The following is a 20,372-nucleotide window of genomic DNA, read 5'->3' as shown; positions in this document are numbered from 1 at the left end:
TTTGGTCAGGCATCTGTGAATTTTAAATTTTACCCCTTGTCTTAATATGAGACAAAAACTCAAACTGCTGAGAATTCCTACTGCAGCTTACTTTCTCTTTGGTTGTGGAACAGAGCTTTGTTCTCCAGGGAGCAGGTGATGCATTGACAATAAAACTTACAAAACTATAACCACAGATTTTTTTTTTAATTGAATCTCTGAATGAAAAATATCAACAGAATTCTTTGTCTACTGGTTAAATTTATTCTGCTCGTTACTTACTATTGTTCTGAGCCTTAATAACTTAGTACAGTTACTCTAAGTTTTGGCACCAAACTTAGTTTTCTATGCTGAAATACAAAGTTATACTGGAGGATTGGTCCTCTTCTGGTTAAAATATTCTATCAGTGATGCAAACCTTTACTGACAATTACAGGCAACAGATTAGTAAATGAGGTAAAAAAGGCACCAAGAAATATGATGGCTTAAAACCTCATCTATAGTTCAAGATCATATTTCTTGATTAGTTAAATCAATTTAATCCTGTTTGTTTTCTGAAAGGAGTTCAACCGTGATGCTGCTGAGCTTTTGATATGGATGGAAGAGAAGTACAAGATTGCATCAGATGAATCCTATCGTGATCCAACAAATGTTCTACGTAAGCTGAAGTGGCATGAGGCTGCTGAGAAGGAAATGTTGGCTAATGAGGAGCACTTTGCAACACTGATAAAGGTGAAGGCAGCTTTGGAGCTAAGTTTTCCATCTTGTACAAAACTTTGTAGGTGTTGATCTGCTAACGAAGTGATGTGCTGTGTTTCTCCAGAAAGGAAATCAGTTGATTCAAGACAACCACTATGCTGCAGTTTCTGTCCAGGAGAAGATGTCAGAGCTTCAAAAGAAGTGGAGGGAATTGTATGGCAAGATGATTGAGCGAGGTGACAAACTGCGACAAGCTGGACAGCAGGAACAGCTCATGGAATTGCTGCAGGTCAGGAAGTCGTGAGGAACAGAGGGGAGGAATGGCCTAGGAGCCTGGTTCCTCTATTGTGTGGGCACCACATAAAAGAGAATACCATCCAGATGGGTTTTTAAGGTCTCCATTTTGTCTACAGTCCTAGGAAAGAAACCCCAGTATTATGCTGTCCAAGCTCACTTCAAAGTTATGAGAACTCAGGCTCAACACTGCATCTGTGTGGCCATCCTGTACAGGGAAAAAAAAATCCAAACTCTGTAGGGGTCAAGGCTGTGCAAACATAACTGCTTGCCTGGAGCAGTCATGGGGGCTGCAGGCATGGCACTGTATTAAGCACATGGTCATCCAGTCAAATTTTATAACAAGAACAATATGCTGTGAAGCGGTTTTGAGACCATTGTGAATGGAAGTGCTGTTGTGTTAGAGTTACAAGCTGAAGTCTTTGAAGATTAGTTGACTCTTTTATATTATGTTGCTGAAGATATTTCAAAGAGACTGTTTTCAATGATGTGTTTTAGTGTCTCAGAGAGGAGAGTATTCCAAAATAGTTCACAAAACAAAGTATTTCCAGAAGATGTCTCTTAGAGATATCCAGCCATCCTATTACCAAGAATGGACAATTGGATTTAAAAATTGTGTCCAGGAAGCTGTCAAAGGAGGGGGTGAGTGAAAGAAAATGTTGTTGAAAGGACAATATGAGTGTGTTCTAATCATTTCCTGGCAGGATGCCAAAAAGAAGATAGAAAAAATTGAGAAAGTTCTTCAGGAATCTGAGACAGGCCATGATTTGCGCTCCAGCCGTGATCTACTCAAGCAGCACAGACAGCTGGAAAATGAGACACGCGAGCTGGCAGAGAAAATGAATGCCATTGTATCTCATGCAAGGAAAATGGCCACCAATCACTTTGACTCCCAGAGGATTCTGGATGAAACGCAGAAATATCTGAAAAGGTACAGTCCCTCTGTCTTTTGTCTCCACCCACCTCTTGTGACAAATAACATTTTTACTCTACCTTCTAAAAAATTCTCTTGATTGAATTAAGTTTAACCCATACCCAGGAATAATTTCTCCTCTGAGCTGGAGCACAACTATGCTGTGATCTGCACCTACAGAGCCGCCTGTTGACCCACCTCAACCCTTGAGTGAACATTGCTCCTTGCCAGCTGCACTCCTCCTCTAGTCCCTTTTTTATCCACAGGTTTTCCACTGCTTTGTAAGAGGTACAATGATCCAGCATTCAATAGATCACAGAACAAACGTAGAACTTTAAAAATATAAATAATTTTCTCTCTGCTTACATTTAGTGTTGTCATATGGGTCTGTTTGCCAAGGGATCCTTGTATGTGCAGCCAGTACTAACCATTGAAATTTAATTGAGAAGAAGTGTCCAGTGTTTTGAAATCATCATGATGATGTTGTAGCTTAATTCCCTTTGCAGAATGAGGATAAAGCTTTGTTCTAACATATATTTAATGGATGACGCCTAGGTTTGAGTCTTTGCAAGCACCTCTTTATGAGAGGCGTAAGTTGCTGGAAGCTGCTGTGGATCTTTACGAGTTCTACCATTATCATGACATGGAACTTAACTGGATCAATGAGCGCTTGCCTATCGCCCATTCCACCAACTGCGGGAAGTCCTTGGATGTGGCTCAAAACCTGTTGCAAAAGCACAAGGTAGCTCCTTTAATCAAGTGCTTTACATCATGGTGACACACTGCACTTCACCTCAGCTTACAAACCTGCACCTGCCCCTGCAGAGTCAAAGCTTCCAATGAATACATTCACTGATTCCAGCTCCAGTCCAGCTAAAATGATTCAGTGGACCAACACAAATCAGCAAAGTGGTGATGATTTTCAGAACAAATACAACATTCCTGTGAGAACTGCAAAATTTGTCATATTATGGAGTACTATCAATCTGAGAAATTGCATAACTCTTCCCATTAAAAGAAGATAAAAAACTAGTGTATTTGACACTAAATAGAAAAAAAAAGACTAAACAAAATAAAACTATTGCATTTTTTGCTTATGGCTTCATTATACATTCAATCTTGAAGTTTGTGCATACTGGATTTTCTTGGAGAGCATATAACAAGCATTTAACAATCATCTTAAATCTCTATAGAATTTAAAATGGTCTGAACAAACTACAGGCACTGTATTTATAAGGACAGCTTAATACTGATTTCTGTGGGTTTGACTCTTTGTAGCAGTTCCTCACAGCCAGAGGGGCACCTCAGCTGTCCTGCACAATAATCAGTGCTGGATTTTGCAGCACTTTAATTGAAGTTTCATGAGAGCAGTTACAAGACCAGTGGGGAAGATTTATGTAACAGTAGTCCAATAGTTTTCATGGTACTGATGACAATGCATCATGATCTTTGCATCATCCTCCAGCCTCTTCATCATCTTGGATATTTTATTTTTTCATCACCAGCTCAACAATTTTTCTGATTCCCCCAGCTTTGTGTCTCATCCTGTGATGTGCTCTATCTCCCAAACCTCCCTGGCTGCTGAACAGGGGAAGGGGCAGGAGCATGGTTAAGAGAGGACTTTGGTATAGGGAAGTTCAGGGCTGTGTGCTGCTTCCTTACACACCCTTCCCTCCTCTCTTGATGGCAATACCAAGAGCAGAGAATTATGTGAGTGGGGCTGGCACCAGTGACTGAGGCTGCAGGTGTGGTAGAAATAAGACAGTCCTGGTGTCTACTGGCTATACTCTGCCCACCATCACCAGCTGCCAGTTTTGCTTAGGATTAGAACACAGAATTTACTTGTCCTCACATATCTTCCTTTATTCCTATTTTTTCTTTTATCTCATTTCCAGGAACTGCAGGCAGAAGTGAATGCCCACAAACAACAAGTCCAGCGGGTCCTGGATAAAGGAAAGACAATGATTGTAGACCAGCACCCATCAGCTCACAAAATAAGTGAGAAATGCCAGGAGCTTATGACTGCCTGGCAGGGCCTGGAGAAGTCCTGTGAGGAAAGGATGAAGCAGCTGCAGCACTCAGTTGGTTTCCAAGAGGTACAGATTAAAGCAAAAGGCTTACACAGGAGCTTATTTAGACAAACAAGAGAACCAAAGTGTTAAAGTGAATAGAAAACCTGCTTTGCTGGTATTCTCTTCAGTTGCTCGAGGCTCATGTGAATGGAGGGCTGGATCGCATGGTTGAATGCATCCCCCACTCTCCAACTGCTGCTGTGCAGGCTTCCCTTGGGTTCTATACCCATCCTGTATGGCTGTTCACAGAACACATGTTTCTCCTGGTGTCTCCTTTCTCTCTGTCTTTACGTAGTCTCTGGCTTTGACTTACTAATGTAGTGGATCCTCAGCTGGCCCTTCATTATATCAGTTATGGCATGAAAATTGGAAAAGAGGGGATTTCTTGTGCAGTCTGTTTTTTACCTGTTTCTTGCAACAATTTTCCAGGCAGTAAAATGATACTGAGGAGCAGATAACGTTCATTCACTCTCAGAGCAAGTTAGGGATTTTGGGTTTATTCTCTTCCATAGGCTCCTGGACCTTCATGCTTATTTAGCCTCTTTAAAAAAATTATAAATATTTGCATGCAATTTTTAATTTATCTGTAATCTGAATTTTCTGTCATCAGTGGGTCATGTAGGAGTGCAGTTGTTCAGATAACACATGCACTTTTGTAGACATTGACATTTGAATTGAGTTCACGGGCCCAGCTAAGTATGATCCCTGGGGTATTTGATCATCTGGCCATTATTTCCTCTGTATATGAAATCACTTGTTAGTACTGTAGACTTTATGGAGCATGATTTTTATAGTCATTTGAACTTTTCAGGCAGAGGAAGGAGAAATGTTCCACTGATGATATACACTTAGTTATCCTTCACTGAAGTCTTCCATCTGGGACCCCTTCATTATTTTATGATTTCAAAGAGAACAGTGAATTAATTTTTAAATAAAATATTACAGTAGGCCTTACAGTGCACCATCTATTTAGAATTTATTAGGTTAAAAAAAGAAAAAATTGTGAATGTTTTGAAAGTTTAAGCTCATTTGTTTTCTCTTTAATTGGTAGTTCTTAATGAATACTTCAGACCTGGAGGCTTGGATAGCAGAGAAATATCCACTTGTGGCAAGCAAGGACTACGGAAAAGATGAAGATGGAACACTGAAACTCATCAAGAAACATAAGGTCTTTCTCTGCTAAATTCTGTAGGCTAGCCTGATCTTTGGTCTCTCTGCTGTCATAAAATTGTTTGTCTCATTGGTAGTTGAATTTGGCCCAGCCATCTACAAGATTTTGCATTGCTATATGTCTACATATGGTTAGATTGATAGAAGAGATCAGTGCAGTTTACTAATCTGGGTGGTAAAATGTAATTTGGGGCAAAAGGAGGATGGTGAATATTGTCATATTATTCTGAAGCCAAAACTGACTATCTGCTTTTCAATTTCAACAAATGCATGCAGAAGCCTTGTAATTCTTTCCTAAAATCAAGGATACATATAAAGTATTAATCTGGGAATTCTTTACTTAATATTGCATCAGGGAGTTCTAATTGTCTTTATTCATCTGTTTGAACTTCTGTACAATTTTTTAAATGTTGCTAGAAAATACTCTAAAAGTGATCAAGTCTTGGAAATGTTAACGTCCTTCCCAAAAGTATTTATTTTTCAATCACTACATCCTTAACTGACTCTCAATTCACTGTTTTTCTTTGTCAGGCACTGGAGCATGAGATTGCCATTTACCAAGCTTTGTTGAAAGAACTGAGTGAAAGTGCCCAAACTCTTCCTCTTGTAGGCTCCATCCAGTATACTGAGGTTGATGCACCAAAGGAACAAGTTCATTCAAGACTCCAGGAGTTACAGGAGCTAGCAGCAGCAAGGTATAAACCACAACTCCCCTTTGGATCCTAAATCAGATTCAAAGCCCACTGAAATCAATAAGGGATATCTCCAGTTGTTTCACTGGAATTTATATTCATTATATCATAAATAAGTTATTAATTATACTTATTGTGTTGTTATTAATTTTGCTTTATTTTTATGATTTTATTATTAATTTATATTATCTCCTCTTTTTTCAATTATATTTAGGAAATTTCTTGTTTCTGTATTATAATTCTGTGTATTTATGAGCTTTTCCTTTTACTAAACAAGACCTCTACAATTTATTCAGTAGTTTTGCTACATATTAAGGATTTGATACCTATAAATTTCATCCTTCTGTAAAGTGACTTGGAGTGCCAGATTCTGGCTTGCATTTGTGGTATTTAGGATCTGCTATCAATGGAGAAAATATTTTTAGAATGTCCCCTTAAAGTTACTTGAAAATTACTTGATTTTTACATACTGTAAGGGAGACAACGATGGATAAACTTTTTAATATGCTCACTGACTGTGCTAGTACAGGAAGGCTTTTATTCTTGAATTAATAATTTGCATGTAATTTAACTTTCAGTTATTATTACAACAATTTATTTACAACAGGATGGTTGGCTTGAACAAAGGGTTTTAACACTTCTAGTTTGCTTTCAGAAAGGAAAAAATGTCTGACCAACTTAGATTTTTCCTCCACAAAAATTTCACTCAGAAAAGGAAGAGGGCTCTGCAAGTAGAATAAACAAATATATTAATCTGAATACTAGAATAATTAAACCTAAAGAAAATGCTGGTATTTTACCTTTCATTTTCAATCTTGTTTACAGTTGAAAAAGTAAAAGCATATATAGACAAGCCTGTGAAAAGTAAAGTCCGGAAAAAGAAATAATCTAGAAATATCAAAACACTTCTGTTTTTTGAACATAGAATGTTTTGGTTTTATTCTTTCTAAATGTTCACCTGAGTCATGTGGTGCCTTATTGGTGCTCTGGTTTGCACCTCTGGTCTTCATTCTCTTTGTGTTGGACTCCTAAGAAGTTACATCTCTTGTGATGAACATTTGTGACTCAAACTGGGAAGCCAGATTCTTATTTCCTGGAATATTTGCATGATGGCAGGCTAGCAGATAGAAAATAGTTGGTTTTTGTTTGTTTTTTTCATTGTTTTGTTTGTTTGTTTGTTTCATTGTTTTGTTTGTTTGTTTTGTGTTTTTTTGTTTTGTTTGTTTGTTTTGGTTTGTTTTGGCATTGGGATTTTTTTTGTTGTTTGTTTGTTTTTTTTTCTTGCGGTTTTTTTCTGTGGAAGCCCTGTAACATGTCTGGCTGAATTATAAAATAATCTAGACCATTGGAAATATGTAACAGTTTGGAACAATTCTGCCAAACAGGCAATATGAGAATTATATCCAAAGGCTTTCACAGCATCTGCCTTCCTGATGCTCAGGGAACATTTCTTTCTCATTTTCACAAGTAATTCAATTGTCTTTAGAAAGACAGATAAGGATGGATAAGGAAAAAAATAAAGGGTATTTTTCTCATGGGAAGAAAAAAGACCAGCAAAAGCAGTAACAACAAACCCCAACCAAAATCAAAAACAGAGCAGAGATAGAGCTCAGATAGGCACAGTGCTCTTCTGGGAAATTCAGCTAATGAGATGAGCATGACCTGGCTGACAGCTGTCATCCTACAATCATAGCTTCCCAATCTGAGAAATAGGTCTTTCATTACAGAGAATGAATTTGATGGTGAAAGGTTTTGTGATTCATTGGAATAAAGTTACTGATCACCCTTCTCTTACACTATTAATTATATTATCTTGTCTCCTTCCCCCAACAGAGGGAAGAAGCTCGATGAAACTCTTGTCTTGCATGAGTTTCTACGAGAATATGAAGATCTGGAAGACTGGATCACTCAGCAGAAACAAACAGCCAGCTCTGAAGACTATGGAAATGATTATGAACATGTTTTGGTGGGTTTTTTGAGTAACAGAAAAAAAATCAAATAAACTGTATGTAGCAAGACTGTAAACAGATACTAAGATACAGATCTATTATACAGATACTATTTCTTGTCCTTGAAAACTTAAAAGACAGAGGAAGAAATAAGTATAAATAACTGGAAGATGGGAAGAGAAAAGGGTGAAGTGGATAGGAAGGACTGAAGAACAGACATCATTGCATCCTGTTACTGAGCTGAGCTGTCTGAAACAACTGCATGCTAAAATATCTACGCCTTCAGAGTATAGCAAATCTTTTCTATTTTTAATAAGTAGATAATTCAGTATGATATCCATTTAGTGTTTTTTCTTTTTTTTTCCTTCTTTTTTTTTTTTTAATTGTGATTGCTGATATACAGACCTCTCTTGGTATACCTCTCCACATGGCAATCAATCTAATGTCAGCCTGTTACAAATCACTGGCCATTCAGCGTCTTCATTTTTATAATTTATTTCAGAATAGCTTGTGCTAAACCTTAAAATCAGACTACATTATCTATCTACAGTACTGAATACACATTTGCATTCATTAAGTAAAAACACAATTTTATAATTTAAATTCATCGTACATAGAATGTTTGTTTCTATCATTCCCGGTAATGTTTCTGCCTCCCATATGCATCACAAACCTCATGTTTTACTAAACGTTTGGAGCTCCTCATGGTCTTTGAAGGTAGAATCCAGTCATTCTCTGCAGTTTCTCCATTTCTTATCAGCTTATTGCTGTCTTTTGGCTGTCTTTTGATAGATGAGCGGGTATGTTTGGAAAAAGAGAGCATTCAAAAGGGGTATTCTCCTTATTCTTGTGTTCCCTTCTAAAGCAACTTTGTGCCAAATATGACACATTCCGACACCAGTTGGAAGCAGCTGGGAAAAGAATTGTGGCTTTCCAGGAGCTGGCAGACAACTTGCTGAACCAGGGATATTCTGAGTCCTGGGAAATTCGACAAATGCAGAAACAACTAAGGTAGGAGCCGTGTGTTAGGTCTAAAATGCTTTGTCCTTTCCATTTGCTGTTGAGGAGGAGGAAGTAATAAGAAACTAGGGAAGGATAAGGCATGTCCTCCTCATGCTCCAACTGAAAACTGTGTGGTCTGCTCACTGATACAGAGTTGCTTCCAGCCACATTTAAAAATAAACATCATTGACTTGCTGTTTGGGTTTCTTGTGCATTGCTTTGGAGGTGCTTTACAAGGTGCATTTCCTTTGTGCTTTGGAACAGGATCACCAGCTGAAAGGCTTGCAGTTTAGATGCTTTTTATTGCTTCTTATTTTTGAGTTTGAATCCCATGACTCTTCTGCAGAATAACATTAAGGCACTCTGAGCTTCTTAGTTCTGACATCAGTCCAAACTGGCCCAAAGGAGAAGTGTGTCTGCAGGCAGCTATGGTCACCACAATACGAAAAAGACATTAAGCTATTAGGGAGTGTCCAAAGAAGGGCCACAAAGATGACGAAGGGTCTGGAGGGGAAGCCGTATGAGGAGTGGCTGAGGTCACTTGGTCTGCTCAGCCTGGAGAAGAGGAGACTGAGGGGAGACCTCACTGCAGTCTGCAACTTCCTCATGAAGGGAAGAGGAGGGGCAGACATTGGTCTCTTCTCTCTGGTGACCGGTGACAGGGCCCAAGGGAATGGCCTGAAGTTGTGTCAGGGGAGGTTTAGATTGGATATTAGGAAAAGGTTTTTCATCCAGAGGGTGGTTGGGCACTGGAACAGGCTCCCCAGGGAAGCAGTCACATCACCCTGACAGAGTTCAAGAAGTGTTTGGACAAGACTATCAGATATATGGGTGTGATTTTGGGGGTGTTCTGTGGAGGGCCAGGAGTTAGACTTCAGTGATCCCCTGTGAGCCCCCTCCAACGCAGAATATTCTATGATTCTATGGCTCAGTCCTCCAAGTACTGCATATAAAACCTGAAAAGTGCAATTGAGGGGGGAACTCTTAAATAGGACCATTTCTTTAAGCTCCTGGAGCAGACAGGAGGGCAGAGTAGGGTGAGAGACATGCTGCCATTCAGAGAATCCTTACAACAGAATTTAAAGGCAGTAATTAAAAACTAAGCAAGAACAGGTTTTGTTTTCAGTCTTTGTTCAGACTGTCAGCCACCCTTAATCCTAGTTTAAATGTTTTACATAGTTCTTTTCCCTATTCTACCATGAAGGAATTCTTGGGAGGAGCTGTTGGAAATGACCAGATTGCGAGGTGAGCGGCTGAGGGATGCTGAGGAGATTCACAAGTGTTACCAAGATCTGACAGATGCTCTGGCCCATATTGAGGTAAAAATTAATAGGGAAATCCCATGTAATGTAAACTTTATTTCAGCTTTTTTCTGTGGAATATTCTTATGATTCTCAGCATTCTTACTGCTGACTTGAAAAAGATTCTCAGTAAGAAGCCAGTGTGATTACTCACAGAATTCAAGAATACCTGGGTAATCCCTAGACACTCAGCTGGTTACCTTATGAGAACCTTAGTGAAACCAGGTGGAGCTGGATTCACTGATCTGTTCTGCAGCTGAGAAGATCAGGGCTTGAACTAAGGTACCTGACAGTGCAGTGCATACAGTGATGTGGTTTGCAGACATCAGGCTTAAGAAACTACTGCCTTATCTTGGTGGTTCTTTGTACACTGTTGTAGTTTTATGTGTGCTGAAGAACTCTCCTGTGAAAAAGGCATTTGTTTGGATTACAGTGACCATTAGCCTGGAAAGTTGTCGGGCAATCATGCGACCTGATGTGAAAAGCCGAGCCAAAAATCATTTCCTCTCATTCCAGTGCCCAGTACTGGCAATAATTTCAAACAGTCCCAGCATGAAGACAAGGGGGAGAAGTCCCCCCCAAAAAACCTTCAGCCTTCTGTTTTATCTGAACATTTCACAGAGGAGCCATGTCCTTGCTGTAATGAGAGGTGTGGTTGCCCTCATGCAGATGTTTACAGCAGGCAGCAGTCCAAGGGGTTCCACTGTTTGCAAGGCAACAGCGCTTTGGTTACATTTGATGAATTTTCTGCTTGTTTGTGCTGGCAGAGGCTGCCCTATTCAGCCATGTTATTCCTGTTTTCTTCTCCTGTCATGAAGAGGAAATCAAACATAGTATTTCACTATGTACCAGTTGCGATTTTCAGAATCTTGTGCTTATTTAATTTTGATGATGGAGTAGTTAATGCTGAAACAGTGACAAGTAAGGGTTCAGAAACACTTCACAGACCAGCTGTTGGTTTAACCCCATGCTGAGTTTGGTCCAGGCTACCACTATACCCTTCTTGCACTTCATCTCATTGATAGTTTCACAGCAAGGAGGGAGAGCAGTCATCTCATCCATCCCTTCCTGTGTACCCTGGTCAGAAGCCTATCAGGGGAAGCCTGTTCTCATAGGAACACAGTACTAGAACATCTTGCTTAAGTCACCAGCTCCAGTGCCATCATGGTATAGGCAACTACAACATGCATCTCCTTTTATAGCACCTTACCAAGACCCATTGTTGATATCCCAAACTAGCCTGTTGCAGAAATGCAGTTCATCATTGATAAAGAAATGTTCTGCTAATTTTCCCTAAATTGACCTGGAACAAATTTCTAATAATTTTAGCAACAATGCTGTTGTCCAGCTGAAAAGCCTTTCCTTTTTGCATGCATTTCCAATGCATGTCTGGGTAACAACTAAATCCTTTCAGAACCTTTGCTGAATTAAAAAAAATGTTTAAGTTTCCATTTCTGTAATGGTCCCTTGATTTCTCTCATCTTTACAGTAATTTTTCTTGTGCATCTATAACCAAAATTTTATCTAAAGATGGTTCACAGGATGACTACCTGTATCTCAAAGAATGGACTGACACTGTTGCTTGTTAATGCTACTTTTAAGAATTCACTGCCACTGCAGTAAGTATTCAAGATTTATTCCCAGCAAAAAGCCTGGAAGATATTTGCTTGTATTGTCTGATCAAGGAAAGACACAAACCTTCATTTCTAACAGTCCATTTGAATAGTTTAGCCATTAAGATATTTAGAAGTGAGTTACTAGGAGAGATTTTTCTGGCTTCCTTTTAGCTATCATAGTTGAGTAACTCAGAATGTCCTCAAGTGTTCAGTATGAGCTATAGTACTCAATGTTATTTAATGTAGGCTTGTAGCGAGTTTTGCTTGGAAGTGGGAAAAAGCCAAAGCTTTCTCTGATTTCTTCCTTCTAGGAGAAGTCCAAAATTATTCCAGATGTTGTTGCTAAGGACATGAGAGGTGTGCAAACCCAGCTCCGGAACCACGTGGCCTTGGAGCACGAGCTCTCTGGGAATGAGCACCAGGTAACGAGAGTCATTTGTGGTCTTCAATGTGTAGCCAAAGTTCAGATTTCCAAGATAAGTAGAGTAATAATTTGATATTGTGAACCAAATTATTACTGTCTCTCACAGAAAGCCTGGAAATCTCTAGGGATTTTCCTTGTTTTTCTGTTTTTTTTTAATATAATCAAGGTCTGATGGCAGTTATAAAGCAGGTAATTAAAACTTTCCATATAAGGCACATGCTGTAATAGCTATTGACTATTGAAGTGATTCTCAGGGGTATTTTTGATCATGGTTTGAAATGTAGGATTATGCCAGGCTTTGTGATATGGTTATTGTCTTCTTCAAAGTGTTCCAAGTGATTACAAGGAAAAATCCAGAATCAGTTTTATGTGCAGAGAAAATTAATATTGGTACAAATTGGACTGTGAGAAAAAAAGATGGGGCTCACAATACAAATGTGCAAAAATTTTAGCTTGTGAGAACAGCTACCTTGTATATGGGAGACTTGATTGGCTTCAACAAACCAATAAAACTAGTATGAGTTTTCACTCCTTTGTTCTATACATGTAATAGTATACAACAGTATATACAGTGTAAAACACAGCATGAGTGATACTGAGATTATTGAAGTTACCTCAGTATTACTTATCAGTGGCCTCAAATATTTTGGCCTTGGGGCAGTAACATTAGAATTGAACCAACCCATCAGCTTCTCATTATTTTAAAGGGTAAGAAAAACATGAGACATGCATGAAGATAATGTAGTCACAGTTAAGCTATATGGTCAATGAGGAAAAAAGGAATGGTTGGCTATTACTTGTATTATAATAGCAATTACAGTACTATTTTCATTGTTCATATAATAAATGGTATAGTAAAAAGGGAAAACAAAATCTGCTTCTGAAAAAATCACTGTTGTGATGAGCCTTGGCAAACACTGGATGTCAGTATTACTCCATAGAACAGACATTATATAAGTTTTTGTTTAATATGAGAAAAGCCACAAAATATTCCTTGAATTGTATTTTCATGCACAGAATAGATAGCCCTTAAGAAAACTTTTCTAGCATTAGCCCTTATAAGAATTTTTCAAATTTTAGCATCCATGACACTCTCCTTCTTACCCTCTTCTTTCATCCCCTGAGTACAGCTGCAGGAGCTGATCCACTCTGCAGATGACGTGCTGCCCCACTGCTCCAAGAAGCAGGTGGAAGACCTGAAGGCAAAGCAGCAGGCAATAGTGACCAACTGGAAGGCCCTGAAGTCCAAAGTGGAACAGCGCAGGAGGCTCCTGGAGCAAGCCTACAAGCTTTATGAGTTTCAGGCACATGTAAGTACTTCTGCCCTTCGTCCCTCGCTGCTTGGGGGAAGGTAGCTTGCAGTGGGTGTGAATCAGAGGTGCACTTCCAAGCTGGAAAAGGCTGCAAGTGCTCTCTGTGTTATCTATCAAATGTTTAGTGCTCGTAGATATTTAGAACAGTCTTAGAGGTTAAGGATTTTATTTCTAAGACAGGGATATTTTTGCTTTCAGTAAAAATAGCAGCTTCCATCCAGAGGTGTAAGGAATGCTAGTCAGCTGTCAGAAGTGGTCACTGCTTTGCAGGAGTAGCAGTAATCTTTTCCAAGACTGCGTTTTCCACTGAGTAAGAATGTCAAAAGGAGATGTTACTCTCTGATTTATAATTCATGAAAGTTTGTTCTCTCTCTCTCTCTCTCAGAGCATACAATAACTCTTGGTTAACTTGCCTCATGGAATGTATCAAATACAACCCACTGATTTTTGCACTAACCTCTCAAGCTGCTCAAACAGTGACATGGATATATCAACATAACACCATAATCAGCAATGCACAGTAGTTTTGTCTCCAAAGAGCTCAGCAGGTCACTGAGCTGTGATTTGCCATGGAATACTTCGCACAAGTCAGTAGTCTTAGTGAAGGCACTTACTTGAGTTACACCACTTCAGATCTGTAGATTATTGCTGCAAGTACTGCAGGTGCTAAACCAGCAAGAGTATCCTAATGTAGATTTCAAGAACACATTTACATTCTTTTATTCTTGAACTGTTCCAGGTATAAGTATTGTGTCAATTCAAGATACCTCTTGTAGTTCATATTCTGCTTCCATTTTTAGTGGGAAGCAGAGAGTGTCCAGAGTATGTTCACATGGAAAAAACTTGCTGCAAGTTTGTCTTATGGTTGTGATCTGGGATCATGACCACAACAGAGTGTACATGGTTCTTTTTTTTAGCAGAAGTGGCATCTGTACATTCAATCAACCTGCTTTAAGCCTCTTATAAGTACTTAAATCAGCATTACCTGTCTTATTTTTTGAAAAGAAATATTAGAAATGTAGTTAGAGATAAAGGATGTTTATGGCAGTTTGGAATTTTTGAGGGTTTTCTTGGTTTGTTTTTTTTTTAACTGTTACAAGTTCCATTACCATTTGCAGAACTGTTGATGGGGAAAATTAGTGTGATTCTACTGATATAAGTGAATTTGCCCACTGTCTTTCTAACAGTATGTAGGACTGATAGGAAGAACAAGGCAAGCTGTTAGAATGCATTCTTCTATCGTATATTAGATTCTTGAAGTCTTCAGCCTGGAGGTGTCTTCATCAGGAGGTGGATCTTGTTGGATTTGACCGTTAAGATACAGTCACTCAGAGTTCATTTCTTCAATGATTTACTTCATAGCTTTCATCATAAATTTAGATTTTTACTTCAGATAGAAAACGTTAAGTTGTCCCCATCCTGTGGGAGTGTTGTTTTAATTTTTATTACTGGAATGATGTAAAACACCTTTGGTTTGAATTTTGTCTGAAATGTGTGATACATCCTGTGATGTGAATGACAAATCTATAGCTCATTTCTTGCTCTCCCAGGGTGTCCTTTGATCTTCATGACTCTTAACATCATAAAACAAAATGACAAACCATGTGACCATATTCTCAGTGATGTGTCTAGATGCCTCAGGCAACTTCCTGTCTCTTTGATGTCAGGTTGTTGGAAAAAGTATTCCCAATCCTCTCAATTTTCATCTCCTTTCCTGACAATAATTTCTGAAGAAGTGAAGAGCAGGTTCTGCAATTTGGTAAGCCTATCTTCCTGCCCAGGTGGAACAAGGCAGGATCATGCAGCCATGGATAGTAACTGTAAGAATTTCAGAAACTCTAGAGTAGGTCAGAGCAGCTTTACTGCAGAATATCACCCAAATTGCTAAATGTAAAACGGCAACTTTGCTACCTTTCCTCTTTCAGCTATGCCAAGAGGTGCACAAACTTAATGTTAGTTGCAGCTGTTCAGAGTTCTTTTTATCATTATATTGTTCATATGAAGTCCACAGGGCATTTTCATTAAAAAAAAAATTATGCACAGATTAAGTGAAACAAACAAACAAAAAATTCAATTTCCATGAAATGAGAATTCTGCAGAGTCATCTAGTGTATCTCCTTACACCCTATCAAGTATGATTTTAATGTGATTAAATAGCATAGCTGGGCCTAACTGACAACACACAACACAGCAGAGGGCTTCAGAACTTCCGTGGAACTTTGTCAAGGAAGATGAGTGTAGACACAGACTCAAAGTATTTCTGAATGATCTGAGACTCTTATTCTGAAGATTGTGCTGGGACCTGCATGATCAGAGTCAGGCTTTACTTAGGAGTTTCCTGCAGACTGATGCCTACTCTGTCCTTAAATATTGCTGGCAGTGGCAGTCCAGTAACCTCCTATAGGGTCTTGACTTGTTCCATTGCATTATATATCCTGAGGCTTATGGGGTTTTTCCTAAAGCTTTGCTCAAAATCTCAGGGAGTTTTAAGCATTTGCAGTGCCAAGTGCAATGTCAGTGTCTATAGTGACATCCAGCTGCGTGAATGAATTAGTTCTACAAATGGAAATTATGCCAACATGTGTGCACTACCATGGGCCCCTTTAAAAGGACCACAGTGGTTTTAAAGAGTCATTTAGTAGCTGTATTCACAGCTGCTTTAATAAGCAGCATCTTGGCTTTAAAGCCTAAAGCCAGGACCCCAAATTGGCCAGTTTCAATTTTGTGGTGCTTTTCTGAATTTTTTTTTTTTTCCTGGCTGACTTTATAAGATTTTGATGATACGAACAAAAATCTATGGGTAAAATGGACCAGCCAAGAATCTATTTCCATTACATAGTTTCCCTCAGTGAAAAAGCCAGGAACCATTTAAAAAAGAAAAATTTACATTTTCTGTAATAAAAGAGAATTTTTCTTCAGTACTTACTATAAGTAATAGTATTTTAAAATGCATTTTATAAATCTGAAAGTCCACTTATTACCTAAAAATTTAACCAATTAATCCAGACATAGCTAAACTATAACAAAATTAAATCATTGTATGGAATCCCTTGTACATCCCTCACAGTCCTAGTTTTTACCAACTGACACTTAAGAGAAAAACTCCTACTGCAGATTCAAATAAGGTGCCTGTGAGTGACTGTTGAAGGTATATAATCAAATGGAGAAAAAGACATACAGAGAACATCAAATTATTTTTACTTGCAGCTTTCTTCAATCATAATTAAAGTATAATCCTCCAGGATTTGTTTTAGCATTTTCATGCTTATAGTTGCTTCAGACATTTTAAGTTATTGCAAATGTATTTATTGGTTCATCAGATTTTGAAAGTAAACTAGCATGACATATTTATTCCTCCCAATCTCAGTCCTATAGTTCCACAAACCAAGAGCTGAACCTGTATACCTGATATGGAATTTCTTATAACCTGTGATTTACCCTTTTCTCACTTCTATTAGAGTGCATTTGTTTTTCACCTGAAAATTCACACTTTCATTTTAGAATATGTGCATAACCTAATTTTCAAATAGACTTGTATTTGCCAAAGCTTTCACAGAAATGTAGATGATACTGGTTTATCCTAACTGAAGGAATAACATTAGAAAATACTTTAATATGGACTGAAGGGCAATAAATTAAATAATGCTGTCACTGATGTGATATGACACTTAAATTATGATTATGATACTACAAACCATGTAACACACTATATAGGAATTCCTGCTGTTGTGTTATCCACCCTTATAAAATTCATAGAGGTACTGCAAGCACTAAGGAAATATTTTATTTATCTATGATTTTATTACCTATTATTCACTTAAAGTTGAAGACACAGCCTAAGATTTTCCTGCCTGCTAACCTAAGCTTGAGCCTTAACCTCAATTTTCATATTTTCTGGGGTTCCAGGTGTGGGACTATTTCTTATGGACAGCAGAAATAATAAGGGAAATGAGAGCCAAGGAGTCTATTCGGGACATATCTACTAGCAGCCTGAGACTCACCCAGCATCAACAGCTACTGGCAGAGATGGAAGCACGAGAAGAGAAGTACAGTCATGTTGTACAGCTAGGACAGTCCCTCTTGCAAGATGAGGAAATGCCATCAAAAGAGGTAATTGAAGCTCCTCTGGGTTCAGTCATACATATTCAGAACTGGACCCCAATGTAATTACGATTCTATATTGTATCACACTGTGAGACACAAAAACATGCCTACACTCACTTGCATGACCTACATTTGCCTCAGTATGTTGCCTATCTTGGGCACAAAAACATCTGTTCCATTTCTGTCTTCAGCAGCAGATATGTGGAGGCACCTCCTGAAGGTCTCCTGCAGCAAAGTTGGACTTTTTCACAAAGTTCACCATGTTCTGAGCCATGGAGTCAATTCTGCCAACTTCCCAAACTGGATTTTCTCACAAATGATACAGTTCATTTTACAGTGGTATATGCACATCAGAACTGTCTGGACAAAAACCTGTCAACCAAAGAATGAAAACACTCAAACATACGAGAGAGTTTAAAGATGGATTGAAACATTTTCTGTAGTAAAGAATTACACTAGTAAAATATACTCCCCGGAAATGAAACATTTAAATCAAAATGACAGTTTACTCAAGACAAACAGTTTCTAGGATTCTCACAGCATTTATTTGTTTCCCAGTACCTACCAATTCATTTCTCCCCTGATAATTCGTTAAGATGTCTCTTGAATACATTCAGAAAAATGCAATTTGTGCAAGTTTAGTCTCCCATCTTACCAAGCTATTTCCTGAAAATTTGCTGAATATTGCACTATATGACTATGGTAACCAGAAATCTTGCTGACTGTAAAATCCTTTGCCTGTAGAAAAAGGTAGGAAAAAATCATTCATAGAAGTCCTGTGGATATAAAATATTTGAAAGCTGAAGTTATATGAAGTCTAACCTTGTGGCATGAATTCACTGACTAGAAGAATATGCTATGTTGATAATTTATATTTTAGTAACTGTCATATAAAAATTAGAAGTGCTATAATAGCACTGTTAATGCTTAAAGATAATGAAGAATTAGGATCTGATTCTAGAAATCACACTTGAGATACAGTTACCTTTCTTTGTTCTTTGTTTGGACTGTATATGCTGTAAGAGGCACTTTCTCCATTGGAGAAATTAGGCAACTATGATTGCCCAAACTGTAGTGGTAGAATGTGTTCTACATTTTTCTCTGTTGAATAATTTTGTTGCAGTTTAAAGGGATTATTCACCACTCCACTTAGTCTTTTCTTCTCTCAATTTACCCAGATCATGGGATATAAAGACCAATGCAAGTTTTTAATTGGAATTTTTGTTCAGATTCAGCAGAAGCTACAGGCTTTGTTGGAAGAGAAGAAAAATGTATACGATGCATGGCGACAAAAGAAGGAATGGCTGGAGAAAATACACCAAGAACAAATGTTCTACAAGGATTGGGATCACCTTGACATGCTCCTGAACTCACAGGAGGTGAGCAAATTATAAACTTGAAATAAACAGTTAAAACTCTTCAAGCATGTAAACTTGGCACTACTAAAAAGGGCACTACTGTTCACCTGCAGCTTGAAATCCTTGTGCCTGTGTACAGACAAGACAGTCTATTTTATTGGTATTGTTTGCATTGTGGTATCGCTCAGCAGTCTTCCAGAATGCTGCTTGCAATGTGCAAGTAGTTCTCCTTTCTCATGGGGCTTAGATGTGGAACAGAAACAAATAGATTATCCTTATCTGAAAAATAATTGACTGCAAATATACGTAAGAGGGAACATACAAGCGTTACAACAGAAGAGGGAGACAAGAGTCCAATATTAGTCCACTTTACAAAAAATTCTCAGCATGCCAGCTGCTTAACCACTGGCAAATTTGGTAGGATTCAAAGAGAAAGAAAATTGTAAAGAGGGTTTGAAGGGAATTTACTTTGCAGGTATTGCTGGAATTCTCACCTCAGGCTGGGAGGTAAGCTGGGAAAATGTAATGAGTAGAAAATGGGTGTCAGCAGTATGAGTTAATACAGGAAAGTGAATTGATTTCTCAGTTCTGCAAGGGCATTGATAGGAGTGTGTAGGACAACAGTGAAAGAAATTTTAAGGAGTGCTAACTTCTGTTTGATGTAGTTGAAAAAAACAAACTAATGAAAAAGGCCCTCTCATGAAAAATGAAGGCAAATATAATCAATGCTAAGAGACAGAAGGATGTTCGTATTATCAGCATTTTTCAGCTCTTGAAATAGATTTTTTTTCACCATTATTGAATTCTATTTTGTCTCTCTTGCACTTTCTTTGAGTCATGTAACTATTTTAAAAGGTTCCAATTCAAGGTCTGGCATTTCTATTACAAAACTGAGTGCAGTCACTCTACAAATTTGTGAATTGATAGATTGTTGCAATTGTTCTGAGACTTGGCATGCAAACCACATCAATGGGTTGCAGGTTGCCAAACTTAAGGATTGACACAGTGCTGGGTCATTTTTCATTAATGAAAAATAATTCTTAATTCTCTGAGACTCCGACAGCAAAATACAATGGCTCTCATTTTGCACTGAGCTCTGTTTTACACCAGCACTTTGCCACTGGCATTAAATCCATCACTCTGAGTGATGCCATGAAGTGATATGTAACCCTTTGTGGCACATGGGCCTGGAGCTTTCTGCTACTCCTTCCTTGAAGGAAATGCACGTCTGCATAGTTCCTTATAACTGCTTCTCTTAATAAGTGTGACCTTCATTCTGAAGTTTTTGACATGAAGCAGAGAGTTTCACCTAGGTTCAGGTTTCTGGAGTAAAAATATTGCATAGTTCTGCCCACTATTTGTTGCTAATATAGAAATGACATGATTTGCTTTATATCTGTCTCAATTCCCTACCAAGCAGTGGTACATCACTGTTAAGCTCCTGCATAGGAGCTTGTAAGGGAAAATGTAAACTCTACACAAGTTT

The 20,372-nt window shown here is 38.3% G+C and overlaps 1 protein-coding gene across 1 annotated transcript in view; it reads left to right on the top strand.

Moving 5' to 3' along the window:
* The window catches only part of SPTBN5 (spectrin beta, non-erythrocytic 5), an 86,864-nt gene that overhangs the window by 20,500 nt on the left and 45,992 nt on the right, over nucleotides 1-20,372 (top strand). The window contains exons 20-33 of the mRNA XM_062495790.1: nucleotides 541-711; nucleotides 803-967; nucleotides 1,677-1,903; nucleotides 2,441-2,627; nucleotides 3,781-3,981; nucleotides 5,009-5,125; nucleotides 5,659-5,822; nucleotides 7,653-7,785; nucleotides 8,634-8,779; nucleotides 9,975-10,089; nucleotides 11,999-12,109; nucleotides 13,242-13,421; nucleotides 17,331-17,534; nucleotides 18,758-18,907. Coding sequence (XP_062351774.1) covers nucleotides 541-711; nucleotides 803-967; nucleotides 1,677-1,903; nucleotides 2,441-2,627; nucleotides 3,781-3,981; nucleotides 5,009-5,125; nucleotides 5,659-5,822; nucleotides 7,653-7,785; nucleotides 8,634-8,779; nucleotides 9,975-10,089; nucleotides 11,999-12,109; nucleotides 13,242-13,421; nucleotides 17,331-17,534; nucleotides 18,758-18,907 — 2,271 coding nt within the window. The remainder of the gene's footprint in view (nucleotides 1-540; nucleotides 712-802; nucleotides 968-1,676; nucleotides 1,904-2,440; nucleotides 2,628-3,780; nucleotides 3,982-5,008; nucleotides 5,126-5,658; nucleotides 5,823-7,652; nucleotides 7,786-8,633; nucleotides 8,780-9,974; nucleotides 10,090-11,998; nucleotides 12,110-13,241; nucleotides 13,422-17,330; nucleotides 17,535-18,757; nucleotides 18,908-20,372) is intronic.

This window comes from Cinclus cinclus, chromosome 6 (genome assembly GCF_963662255.1).
Source record: "Cinclus cinclus chromosome 6, bCinCin1.1, whole genome shotgun sequence".
NCBI classification, from domain to species: Eukaryota; Metazoa; Chordata; class Aves; order Passeriformes; family Cinclidae; genus Cinclus; species Cinclus cinclus.
Note: the sequence above shows the minus strand (reverse complement) of the source record. Positions and strands in the feature narration are given on the sequence as shown.